General features: G+C 41.0%; 1 protein-coding gene across 9 annotated transcripts in view; it reads right to left on the bottom strand.

Moving 5' to 3' along the window:
* afdna (afadin, adherens junction formation factor a) overlaps positions 1-13,998 on the bottom strand; it is a 120,790-nt gene that overhangs the window by 58,917 nt on the left and 47,875 nt on the right. For 8 of the 9 annotated variants that reach the window (XM_085432383.1, XM_085432385.1, XM_085432386.1 and 5 more), the window contains exons 7-14: positions 13,344-13,428; positions 12,996-13,136; positions 10,457-10,501; positions 8,239-8,333; positions 7,240-7,487; positions 2,618-2,687; positions 1,338-1,408; positions 1,160-1,227 (exon numbers count right to left, since the gene is read on the bottom strand). In XM_085432383.1, the coding sequence (XP_085288509.1) occupies positions 1,160-1,227; positions 1,338-1,408; positions 2,618-2,687; positions 7,240-7,487; positions 8,239-8,333; positions 10,457-10,501; positions 12,996-13,136; positions 13,344-13,428 (823 nt within the window). The remainder of the gene's footprint in view (positions 1-1,159; positions 1,228-1,337; positions 1,409-2,617; positions 2,688-7,239; positions 7,488-8,238; positions 8,334-10,456; positions 10,502-12,995; positions 13,137-13,343; positions 13,429-13,998) is intronic. The other variant, XM_085432392.1, reaches the window with a different exon arrangement.

Here is a 13,998-nt window from a genome sequence, read left to right as displayed (position 1 = left end):
TTTAACATCCAACAGCAACAAAGAGTTCTGAAATCATCTAATAAAGGATTCACTAGAGACATTAGAAAATTAAATGCCGGGGATTAGGACAACTCAGTCCAGCTCTAAGGTTCCCTCCACACCGGCAGACAAAAAGGAGAACTTTCATTTTATTACTTTATTAAACAGGAATGCACAGCTCGAACACGGCTCAGAAAAACGCAGAGATGGAAATCATGAAGCTTAATATTAATCTCTGTAATGTACTCTGACATGTAAAGGCAGAAACACCCCGATGTAGCAGTTTTCATACATGCACCACAGCACCAAACTTCTCCACCGTTCAAGGTGCACGAGAGAACAATAAAAACCCTTTGAGGCCAGTCATGAAATGGTCTTCAACCTGCCAGCTTCACAGAAAAAGTTCCACAGGAATAAGTTCCTGGGTTTGAATCCAGTCTTTTCCGTTCTGTATGGAGCCTGCATGTTCTCCCTGTGTCTGCATGGGTTCTGTCTGGGAACTCCAGCTTCCACCAACAGTTCAAAAACATGCATGGGGTAAGGGTTAATTGGTGATTATAAATTGATTGTAGTTCCCAAGGGTCTCCTCCCAGATAAACATGCCCCCAAAACCTCCAGCGGCGTTGTTACAAGACGACGAAAAACATCCTGAGATATCTGCCTTTCAACCCAGAGAGGGCACTTCACAGTCTCACATTTGGAGGTGTCGACCTCCAATGCTGAAGATCACACTCTGATAAATCAAATAAAACCACATTGGCTTCAAAAAGCAGCGATGGAGAGTCGCCTTCACCCCGGCTGCACCCGCAGATCTTGTTCAAGAATATCACAAGCAGGCTCAGAAACGAGGAGCAAAAACCACTGAACGTGCTTGACTTTGTGCCACAACGTCAAATAGGATTTTAATGATTATAATGGCTTTCAGCCTTTCATCGCTGCAGGTCGGCGAGGTGAGAGAAAACGTGAAAAGCCTCTGAACTGCCTGCATTAACCATGACACCGTTATTGAGCAGCACTACTTCCAGCGCAATCAGGTCAGGTTTGTCGGTCCAGGACGTTACGACGGGAACTGAAAGGGTTCAATAGTTTCCAGCTATTGACTGTGTCACTGACACAGTGAGGTGAATGAAGAGGCAGAAAGTGATGCGCGAACACTCACAGTTGTCTCTGAACTCGATGCTGGCTGGAAGAGTCAGCTCTGTTCTGTCTGCTGAAATATCCTGAGACCTGATGAGACAGATTCAAACCATGAGGAGAGGAGATCCATACAGAGGGGAGAAAAAGGATAAGCATGAGGATCAAGAGAATCCAGGGTATTGGAGGAAACCATGTCTGACCTGCTGTCCTGCTGCTCTCCTCTGATCATGGGTTTGACCATTCCTCTCTCCATGTCCAGCTTTCCTGAGCTCTGAAAACACACAGAGAAAAAAAGAAGCTTCAATTCAACTTAACATACGGAAATTAGTCCCTTATTATATTTTAAAGATACTGGCTACAGTCCTACGAGGCTTAAATGCAGCGTGGGGAAACAAATCAAAGTTATGGTGTCATGGAGTTTTGTCTGGGAAAGCCGACAATGGTGACTTGGGTCAGATTTATTGGCAGAACTACTACAGCAAAAGCAACATGACAACCCTTTTTCCACTTTTCATCAAGTTTTTGTTTCTTTGTATTGAGTTTGACATTTAAAAAACGTTTTGCTGCTTCTCCAGAGCTTTTGCAGTTAGTCAAACCAATAATCAAATGACAAAATTAATCTGTGGCTTTGATCAGATTTTTAAATAATCTGAATTAAACTTCTTTGGAGTTAAATGTTAGATGAAATGCACTCAAGAAGATCTGCAAATCAACACCGATAATCAACAAAAGACTTAATTATTTTTGGAAAACCCATGAGAGTCATTTTTCTCCTTTTTGTCATCAGCAGCTCTCTCACGGACGATTGTGGAATCATTGTGTTTTTATAATATTTATAATATGTGCATAGTCTTTACCTTTGAAAATAAAACACCTTAAGATGTGTCATGATTTGTCACTCTATAAATGACATTTAACTGCAAAGAAATTTGAAAGATACTGATAAATACCACTGGTGTGCATAATTATCATAATAAGATTGGCTCCATATTTTTAAATCTGTGAATTCTTCTACCACGACTAGTTACTGTAGTAGTTTTGTTCCCCCTCGCAAAAATAAGGCTTAAATAGTAGGTGGGTGGAGCTTCTGTGCTCGCTGTGACAGCTGTGCACCTGTGTTGACAATAGTTGAGATAAGGCATCATACAGAGCAGGGGGAAAAGAAACTGTCAAAATTGGCATGTTTAGAGCAGCCTGAACAGCGATGACTTGAACATAAACTAACGTCATTATTTGAAACCAACTTTAAAAGGAGAATCCACCACAGAAGCAGTGCAGTAAACAAAAATATGATGATGCCCGACTTTCAGCCAGTCTGCTTAATAAAAGTTCAGACAGATAAAACATAAAAATATTAACAGCATAGTGTTTAAGTGTTTGAGAGCAGAAAGCAGAGCAGAGAGAATTTTGAATGGAATAAAGTATATACACGAAAATGAGTGGGTGTTTCTTTTTCTGTCTGTGTGCATGTGTGTGTTACCTTGCTGGTAGGCAGGGCTCCTCCACTGTGGACGTCTCCGTGAAGGTCGAAGGTGGTTTCTGGTACGCTGCTTCAGCGGGGAGACACAGACATTCAGAGGTTCAGATGACGAACTGCGCTCTCCACAGCTGACTTTTCATTACTGACGTCGACAAGAGCGCAGACTTAAATCCAGACACACACACGCTCGCTTATCTAACTCACCGTCACAGAGGAGAGCGATGGGCGTGAGAGGCAGTAAAATACTCGCTGATATTTGCACACAGATAGCTCGCTTTATGCATGCACACTCTTACATAACAGTCTAATTAGTTATAGAGAAGCCACGCCACGAGTCCTAACTCACAGCAACGCCAGGATGTCGTGTCGTGTGTGTGTGTGTGTGTGTGTGTGTGTGTGTGTGTGTGTGTGTGTGTGTGTGTGTGTGTGTGTGAGAGAGACAGCAGTCGGGTTTAAAAAGACAGGCTTCTGCTTTCACAGCCCGCGTGACAGCAAGGCATCAATGTTGAATAAAGAGCACAGCACAAACACAAAGCATCAGTGCTTCATGTCATTGACACGGAGATCTCCATCACGCACACAATAAACAAAAGCAGCCAAATAAGGTTAAACCATTACCAGCATCAACATAGACAGAGAAAGTAGACTGATTGTTTTTTTCTTTCTTAAACTAAATTTCTAATCAAATGAAGTACATTACGAACAAACTCATAACTCCAGTAAAAACAGATAAAATATTAAAATCTTTCTGATGCTGCCGTTTTCAGCTTTTGAAAACAGATTCTAACATCTTTAACAAGATGGTCCCAAATCCCAGCGTGGGAATCAATGACAGGTGTCATGTGATCTCAGAAACCAGACAGTCATGTGAATCAGGCTCAAAGCCACAACCTCCGCAGCTGGAAAATAAATACTATGTAGATGTGCCAAAGACTGCAATTCCTCTAACAGCCACCTGGGACTGGCTTCAAATGCGAGTCGAACCCCACAGGCTCCCACGTCACTGCATTAAAAAGCATGTTTTAGCCTCCACAGATAGGCTTTCCCTTTCACAAACTCTGTTTTAAAGTGCAGACCATTTAATAAGCTTGTGCTTCAGTTCTGGTCTGTTAATTAGCACCAAGGAAGGCTTTCTGTGTGTTTTAGCTGTACTGTACAATAGCTGGAGAGAGCCACTGTGATGCCACCTGTTTGTTAGTTTTATGAAGCCTCAAAATGAGTGTTTTCACTATCAGTTTTTTGAAACCAGATGCGGTGAACGAGGTGTGGATCTGACTGTGAAACCACACACATATCCTGGATAACCCTGGAAAAGCCTCAGGATGACTATAACTTACAAAATGCACTCAGTGTTTGACAAAAATAAGGCCTCATGCATTAAAGTAATGAAAAAATGTTTACAGAGTTCTTGGAGATAGGAAGGTGAGAGTCAACTTAGACTTCTATACGACCAGAAACCCTCTGCAATCAGAGGAGTTGAGTCCTGTTGGCCATTAAAAAGAATGAAGGTGTAATTTTTCAATCTTTGTCCATCTTTATACCGGCTGTGGATGCAGCTTTCTAACCAATAAGGCTGCTATTATTTGAGAACTCAGCTGGGCCCACCATCTCACCCTGCCATCCTTGCATGTCTTCCAAGACGCCATCATTTTAAATGGTCACTTTCAATTCAATTTTATTTATATAGTCGCCTCAAGGCACTTCATCTTGCAAGGTAAAGACCCTACAATAGTACAGAAAAACCCCAACAATCAAATGATCCCTTTTAAACAAGCAGTTGATGACAGTGGGAAGGAAAAAACAAAACGCTCTTTTAAGAGGAAGAAACCTTCAAGAGAACCAAGACTGCGTCATAGCAGTATGAGCACACAGCAATAGCATCTGCCTTTTCTGGCAGTCTCTACTCTGACAGAAAATTCAAAACAAACACACCACAGTGCTGCTTAACCTTGCGCCCGCTCACTAACAGTCTTCTTGCAACTCGCCTCATTTCTCTGTTTAGAAAGCGTACTATTGTAATCCTGCATCTGTGCCACACTTCTGTCAGCTGCTAACAAGTCAAACATGCAGACCAAAAAAGGCTGTTATCATGATATAAAACATGAAAAACAGTGTTTAAAATGTGAATCTGCCGTGTCATGCGTACTGAGATTACAGCACAAGGATCTGATAACGATTTATTTAAAATGATCTCAAATTAAACATGATACAGATTAAAGTTCCTTTTAAGGCTTCTGGCTGGTTTCATTCATGTTTTTCTCTCACTCACTGACAGTGAATACAGATGAAGTTAAGAGGGAGCAGATTATCAAAGGATCAAACACTCATTCCCTTACAAGATCATCTGAACCACGCCAAAAAAGAATCCTCGCCAAACTACTGCAGTAATTGGCCTAAACATTATGATAAGTCCTCAGCTTGACTGTGGCTAGGTATCCTGGTATGTTTGTGCAGCAGGACACTGGAAAGCAGCCCAGAAAACCACAGAGATCCACATCCACAACTTCTCCTTTTCTGAGCTGCACAAAATGATCCCTGGTCTTAATATAACTCCTCAGTGTTCTCATTTCTCGTAACATCATTTCACAATGCCTCCAACTGAGCTGACAACTGAAAAAGTTCCCAAAGGAGCTGATCAATAACAAAAAATCTAATAAAATGACCAAAGTATTATTTGAACCATTGAGAAATCTGATTATACAGGTGTACTTCTTGCTTATATAGAAAAATAAAAATGGGTTTTCTTTTGGGGCAATGAGGAAAATTTTCCCTTTCGCCATTCGTGATACCAAAAAAGCTTAATCTCAATTTAAGGTCAATATTCACACATTTTCTGTAACTCCTGGGGGAAATATGGACCTCTTTAACTTACAAAAAATCCACTATATCCATGACCCGGAAGCTAATTTCATCTTCCTCATGTTTGTATCTGGACAGGCAGAACCGGCTAAATGCAGCTGCCTATCGTTAAAACCATCAATAGTAAGCATGAACTATGCGATTTATGCTATATCCTATAGCTAGAAATTACAAATGTTAATGCACGATGTTTAACTCTTTAAAAATAAAAAAATAAAAAAATAAAAAAAACACACACATTAAAAATGTATTTAAAGCCTGTTAAAAAAAATAAAAAAAAAAGATTTTTGGCTTCTATTGATAAATTCTCCCTTTATAACACCTCTACACTGGGTAAAACTCATCCAATGAGACTCTACCAAGTCTTAAACTTAAGGGCAGAATTTGAATCGGCAGACATAGACAGCTGTAGTTGACCTGCGCTGATCTGAACCATGCCTGTGCTCCTGGAGCCCTTTAGAGCATTTTTAATGGAAATGTCTGACAAATATAATGTATTGCTGTTTGGGACAGGCTGAGCAAGAGATTTATGACTCTTGAGCAGCAAAAGTACCAACATTAAGACTGTATATAAAAGACCAAGTGGCTACTTTGATCTTATATATACAGTCTGTGGACTTCATTCATCCCGAGTCTTCTTTTTTTTAAGCTGAAGTATTTTATTGTCACATTTTGCTGCTGACATGTGGAGCACTGTGAGCTGTATTTTCGTATTAAACATGAATTTTGAGGTCTTCTTCTATAGCTGAGGTTACTAATCAAAATCACCTGATGGGAGTTTCTAACTGGAATGCAAACCTGTGTCAAAGCCTCTGAGGAACATGTTGTGAAAGCAGTCACAGCCCACAGCTAAATACAGGATTAGCTCTCTTTTAAAACGCTGCACTGATGTATAATTTTGTGTTTGCTCAGCAAGCGCTCAAACCTAACAAACCAGCTCTTAAACACATAAAAAAAAAACCACTCCCAGGCTGGTGGATTAAATTCAGCCAAGCAAAAATGTTATGCTCATTTTACTCCAAAATAATTTTAAGGTTTATTTCATCTGAAGGCAAAGCTTACAGAGGCAAACTTTACACTCTAGATTGTTAAAAAACTAATTTAAATGTGTTCATGACCTTGTGAGCTTTAGAAAATACTGAGCACATGCTTATGAAAGAGTGCTACAAAAGATAAAGGACAATTTCTTGAATCATTTGTAGAAACTAATTCATGCAGAAACACACCCACAGTTGTGAGTTAGTGTTTTGGGTACTTACAGACTTCCTTCTTTCTCTCTTCCTTGCAGTGTTAGTCGTCCATTAAAGACTTTTAAGTTGTTTCTCCTTTCCTTCACTGATCCCTAACTTTCTCACACTCTCCTTTCTCTTCTTATCTTGTATGCCCTCCGTCTTTCTCCCGTTAGTGTGTGAAACTCCAGCGAGGAGGAGGCCACACCCAACATCATGTTGATCAGATTAGAGGGCAGCCTGCCTGCCGTAACCCCAGACCTCTGCTCTTCCTCTCATTTCCCTGCTCTCCCCATCCCAGACTCCCTCCTCCCACTTTTCCTTCCCTTCATCTCTGCTTCCGCCTGCCAACTCCAAACCTCACCCTCCCTTCATTTACAATAACACCCTATTCTTTCTTTACTGTTGGTAGGCTTCGGGAAACTGTGTGTACAGACGTTGAAGAAGGAGGGATAGTAAGAAGAATGGATGTCCGTAAGTTTGAGGTGAAAACTTTGCATTCAGACACCCACAAACCCTTTTCCCATTCCTCACCCAGACTTGTGTCTGCCTCTCGGCATGGCCGGTTCTCTCTTCCCTCCCTGGTCGAACATCGGGTCCACGAATTTGAAGACGTGGGCAGAACCGAACTGGATGGTGGAGCCAGAACGCAACACAGTCGTCTCGATAATGCGCTGCCCGTCTACAAATGTGTCTGCGTCAGGGCCGTGCGGCGTCACAGTCACCATGCCTTCGCTGTGCATGAGGTTGCAGTGGTGGGGCAGAATCCCCGGACCAAGCAGCTGAAGACAAACACAGCAAGTATATCAGCTATATAAGCAGCATCAGGCTAAAACTCCACTTTTAAGCTGTAAGTCGGGCTGGCTTCTGGCAAAATAAATAAATAAATAACTCTTCTGCAGTCAGTTTCACTTGACTTCAAGCTCCCATTAGAGCTGTGCACCGTTTCCCCTCTCTATCAGCTTAAACACCCTTGCTGTTTAGTTTAACTCGAGCCAGGACGGCCAAGTAAAAGTATCATAAATTAACCTTGGAATGATCATCAGCTGCCTGATGCTGACCTTGTCTCTGGATTTTCACCTGATCGACTTTCAAACAACAGTTAGCTGCAGCTGCTCAAGTGTAATGGCCCTTATGGTCAAAAACCCCCACTGGTCAGCATCTCACTCCACCAGCTACACCTCTTTGCTTTTCATTTGAATCATATCTAAAGACAGCTTTTTAAACTGCAGTAACGTCATGATGTTTGCACAGTTAATTCAACACCGTGTGTGTGTGTGTAAGGGAACACTGAGTGTGAGGGAACTCCACAGGGTTTGCATCAGTGCTCGGATGCACTGGCATCAAAACTTGGCAGCATGTGAGCTCTTCCCAAATACTGAAAGCTTTAGAAAGACAGAAATCTTAATTTAAAATTGCAATGTAGTACTTTTTTTAAAAAGAGAAAAATTCTAGCATTAATATGTGCAGTTTATATAGTGCAGTATTCTACAGTCTGTATTAGAATTTTTTGTATTTTAATGGGGTGTTTACCTGGATGGCGCCGTCGTCTGTGCAGTCTGAGCCGACCTCAGTGATGCTGTGCTGAAGCCGATACAGCTTGGGTTTGTCCCGAGAGTCTGAGCCGTCTGAACACACACACACACGTTCAGATTTAGAAACCAGGTAAGGCTGCACTCACATCACATTTTAAAGAAACGGCATACAGGTTCACTACACAAACTCACACATACACATACACTGATTGACTGAAATCCCAGTCAATCAATTCAGCATTACTACAGTACAGAGTCAATACATAGTGACATATGGAGAGCTGTGCATTATGCACTGCTAATGTGGCACAGAGTGTGGGGGTTTTGGTGGGGCTGCAGTGCAGTTATTGATATTAGTAAGTAGGGGTTTAGTAAAAGCAAAGCAGGGCATTAGTTCAGTGAAGGGAAAGGGATAAAATGTTGGCTGCTGTGGGGGGTTGGGGGGGGGGGGGGGGGGGGGGGTGAAAGGGTATCAGAAAAAAAACCCCACATATAACCATCTTCTAAAAATAATACTGTAGTCAAAAGGTAGCTAATATAACAGATCTCCGTAGATTAGAAGGTTCTGCTATACCGACTCGGTTTTGTTTTTTCCATCAATTCTGTGCCAGTTAAAGGTTTAAGGACGGTAATCACGAGGAGCCGAGGGCGTACTTTCACTTTCTTTAGACCCTCAGTCATTTTTTTCCCCTTTCTCTCTCTATTTTATTCATTTATAACTTTTCATATTGCAACAGTTATTCATTGTTTTGTGACTGATGCCATTATCGTCATTATTTTGAATTTGAAATGCTAACACATTATGTTCATCTACGTGATTGTTGAATTAAGTTGAATAGGAGCCACCCTTGCATATTAGTTTGTTTTTTTAGAATATTTGGATCTAATTTATTTGGCATTCTAATGGCTCAGTGACACGAGTAGATATATGACGGCTAACTGTCTGCAACTAAAAGGATGAAAAACCAAACAAAAACACGGTGGCTGATAAACGCGTTTAATTTCCTTCCCTTTTGGCAGCTTAATGAACGCGCTGCAGAAACCAGATACCTGATTGCGACCGCACAGAACCCCTTGCAAAGGCAACCTGATTATTAGCAGGTTTGCATCTAATTTATTAACACAGAGACTGCCAACATGTTGCAATCAGTCAGAGTTGGTCCACAACAATGAACACAACGTCTCTGCATCATGGCTCTTTAACATCGACCCAATATTATAATCCTACATAATATCAAGGTTCCTCTATCCTTTAACAGTGAAATTCAACATCCTGCTGCAACTATGGCACTATTTGTGAATAATTCCTAAATTCATGTTTCACATCTATGAGGTTTTGGTTGAAAGTAACAGTATATAGCTGCCTAATGACCATTGAATTTGCAGTAACAGTGACAGAAGACCGACTCCATCTTTTTGCCATTTTATCAAAGCTACTTTGAAGACACAGCTGATGGTCATCTTTGAGTGCTGCAAGATCATGAGGTCACACGGTTGCAACTGCAGTCTACAGACACCATTTTTCACAGTGTGGCATTATGCTCGATTTAGACTTCTGGTGTGAAATATAGATGCCAGTGATGGTTGCAGCCTCTAGCATTCCGTTTTACCTGTGCAGGCTGCACTGGCAGTGACATGTGGTTACATTTCTATGCAGGTGGACTTCGAACATTATGGTGCAGGATTTCAGAAAGATTTTCAGTTACGACTATTTTACAGGTAGATTTAACACAGAAGTATAATTCCCATGTTTTGACTTCTTCAGTCTTTCAGTCAGTTATGAGGTAACTCACTAGAAACGTCACTTCGATTATTATCAGTTCATTTGTGAGCTTTTAGCAACTGGTGAAATAAATTGATTTAGTAGTTTCGTGTACCCTTCAAATAAAATGAATGTCAATCTGCAAAAATGCTTCCAAAAAGGTCTCAGTTTTCCTTGCGATTGGCTGGATATAATGTTAAATCCTATTTCTTATCAAAACTTTATATCCTAAAATGTATTTAAGCTGTTATTGACTGTTTTTAATGCCGATACAGAAAGTATTAAATAACTCTCATGTAAAATGTAAATAAATTGTTTAAATCACTTTTTCCTAACCTCTCTGTTCAGTACTAGTGCCTAAATCACATCTAAAACATGTATCAGGGCTGTTTGACCACTATTGGCCAAATGAGTTGACCCCACCAACAGACACACAGGTGCGGCAGAGTTTTACCTTCGTGGTGCCGATAGGCGTAGTAGGCATAGTGATTCCCTCGCCCTAGGCAGGCAGGCAGGCACGGAGGTAGGAGGAGACATGCACAGGCCCCACACACGCACACACACACACACACACACACACACACACACACACGCACGCATACGCACCATGCCATAAAGAAGGTGGGAAAGAAAACAGACAAATAGCAGAGGGTGAAAATGCAGCAAGGAAGGGAAAAAAAATACCTTGTTAACCCGTTAATTGCATGGAAAGCAGGCAAACACACACACACACACACGATATTTTAAAAGGGCTCTCACTGTCTACATTTGTCTTAGTGTCCAAATTTTAAATGAATTAAACAAAGCAGTGTGTAGATGACAACGCACACTGCAAGTAAATTGTAAATTCTAGTTTACAGAGTATGTATCTTAAAACAGGTCATAACAAAAAAGATCTTTCCAACAGTTTAACCACTGATCCAAACAAGTATGCATTTTGGTGACATTATGTTGCCTGCCCTGACTTTGAGGTGAAAGCATCTTTATCTGTTTAAACGTGTTATTTTTGGTGACTTTGTGGTTTATTTCTCACCTCACGTGTTTTTAGGATCAAACTTGAGCTTAATGGTCTGCTTTTTTAAAGTGTCAAATTTTGGTTTTAGTTTAAAATCCAAGAGCAGACAGAGTGGTGTTCATTCAATCAGGTGGTGCCGTAAAGGCTGTAAAATGGGGAGAGCACCCAAATAGTCGTCTATTGTGATGCTTTATAGGGGCTCGCCTACGCCCCACAGTCAGCTTTGCCCTCTGCTCGTCATATCTGGCTTCATAAAGCTTAGATGGTAACACAATTGTCAGCTTGAGGCTGAGACATCCCTTATGTCCATATTTTAAATACAATCTATGAAGAAAACGCACTGAGAGGTATGCTTGTGGTTATAGGACTTCCCTCAGTAGCCCGGACATCACTTAAATACTGGAAAGTAATTTAAAAGTAAAAAATTACAACAAATTTCTTTTTATCTTAAGCCTTCTACAGGGTAACCTCAGTGTTTTCTTTAATAGAAGTGGATTAAAGTCCAGTTAATTAACACACACACTCTCTCTCTCTCCTCACACAGACACACACACACACTTTGCCAAGCAGCTGTTATTTAGACAAGCCACCAAATCAATTTCCCATCCTGGCAATCTTCCACAGTCAGTGACCCGTCAACCTTACAGTAGATGAAGTAGACGTGTTAGTACATTCCTGGATAGGGCCCACTGGTGAGCCAATATCATTCCAGCACCACAGTTCAAACCAGTTCAAGTGCCAATAAGAATTGGGTTCACCAACGGGTCTGATAGGTTAATGGCATGATAGGAAGAATGACAAAAAGGCCAATAAAGAAAGAGAGGGATCAGTAGCAGGAAACAAGCTGTTAGGGTTGTGTCATATTTAACAGGACATGGGTATGTTTCTCCAAAATGCCCTTCGAAAGGCTCTCAAAACAAATAATCTGGGGTTTTATGTACTGCATTCCAGCTGTTATTACACCACTGTAACTTACCTCTTACAGTACGAGTGGTCTCTGTCCTGTATACTCTTACATCAGTAAGAAACTTCCTATAATTCACCAAATGAAGCTTTTTCATAGTAAGTTTAACCTTTTTGCTCTTTAAATCATCTTCATCATAAATAAATATGATAAAGACTTTGATGTGGCTGTTAAGATTAGGACAGGTTTTCCCCCTTTGAATAATAATAATAATAATAATAATAATAATAATAATAATAATAATGATGATGATGAAGAGATTCATTATACATGAGTGGTCTAAAAGAGTGATCTCAGCTGCTGTGACTGAGGACAGACACATTTTTGTTCTAACAACACCTACATATAACTCTTACCGATCTCTGTCTGATAACTTTACACTTTAACCTCAAGAACTGCCAGATGTTTCCCCAATAAAGAATTATCTTATGTTAGAAACCCTTCAGGCAGGTATAACCTCAGTGCAACAAGCATAAAGGAGAAGATCTAAAGTCCAAGTCTTTTTTATTCTGTGACTTCTCACAGTGCACTCGTGTGTTTTGGAAACTTTAATTCATATTAAAAGCTACAGCTCTTTCTGATGGGGGGATAAAAGAAAGTCAAGCAGCTGTAGCACGCGCCAACATCTCCAGCTATTTTTAAGAGCTCTCTGCAGCTTTCAGTGATCGTTAACCGCCCGCAGTGGTTTTTACACACTGACAAAATGCTGCAGTGGCAGGAACAGAAACCACAACACAGCTGAAAGTGGTGAGAAGATGTGGGAGCAATAATGTAGCCGCATTATAATGTGCTTCATTCACCTCGGCAGGGAACACGAAGACAGACTCACCTTTGACCAAACCTGAGTGTTTTTTAATGCAGCTACACTGCAACCTGTTGGTCACTGTTTGCCATTACAACAACAAATAATAAAAAAAAAAAAAAAAGCTGCTTCCGCTGGTGCTGTCACTTGTAATGCCTACCGACACTGACAGCAAAGATGAAGGGTCGCATATGATAGTGTTGTGGTCCTACCTGGGCTCAACTCCACTAGATAAGGCAGTTTCTCAGGAGGCAGCGAGCTGTCCTTCCCTCTGAGGCCCTTGTCATCCACTTTCCTTCCCTTCCTCCCCTGGTAGTCCGGAGGTCTCTTCTTCAACTGGAACACTAATGCCCCTGAAAATGAGGAAGACTAAATTTTACTACCTGTACTCAGTAGAGATTCCACAGGTTAATATACAGTAAGAAGATCAATGGTCAAAGAAAAATTACATTTAAAAATAACATTTAAAAAAAAAAAAAATCTGTAATTTCAGTAAACCAGCAGCAGGGGGCAATAGTGACCAAGAAGCGAGGGGACAAGTGCCTGAGTGTGTCTTTTACCTCTATCAGCAGGCCAGTCCCTGAAGATCTGCAGTGGACACTCATTATCGTCCAGAATCACCTCCTTGCCCGACTTATCATCTTGCTGCAAATAAAAGGAGACAAACACCAAATCAATTCAAAGTTTATTCACATTTCATGCAGCTGTGCTTATTATTGAACTTATTAAACAACATGTTATAACATCTCCAGATGTTGCAGTTTAGAAATTGGTTGTTTTCCCATGTCCACATGGTCCATAATCCCCATTAACTAGTTTTCCAAGACACAATATAAAGAAAAGACGTCAGCCACTAATCCTGTTTTTCCACATCACACCGTCTAAAAATGCGTACTGACCTGCAGCTTGTACTGGTTCAGTTTGCAGCTCAGTGGAGAGCAGATGCATTAGCGGATGAATTAGACCCTCAAGTCTGAGGCCCTGGTATTCAGTAAGAGATGGGTTGTTTTGAGGAAGCGCTACTGTCTCAAGTGGAGCATCTCAAGTACCTTAGGATGATGTTCACAAGTGGGGGAACAATGGAAAGTGGGAGAGCGACAAGTGGGCTTCTACAGCATCTGCAGTACTGCTAAGTTCTGGTGAGCTAAGGGGCATAGGGTTTAATTAACTGGCAGGGCTATGCTCTTACCATAACCTGTGGCTATGGGTTGTACC

Source organism: Copadichromis virginalis, linkage group LG15 (assembly GCF_057382275.1).
Source record: "Copadichromis virginalis isolate Kocher_CV1m ecotype Utaka linkage group LG15, C_Virginalis_male_GT1.1, whole genome shotgun sequence".
Taxonomy (NCBI): domain Eukaryota; kingdom Metazoa; phylum Chordata; class Actinopteri; order Cichliformes; family Cichlidae; genus Copadichromis; species Copadichromis virginalis.
The sequence above is the reverse complement of the archived record's forward strand: the minus strand, read 5'-3'. Positions and strand labels throughout refer to the sequence as shown.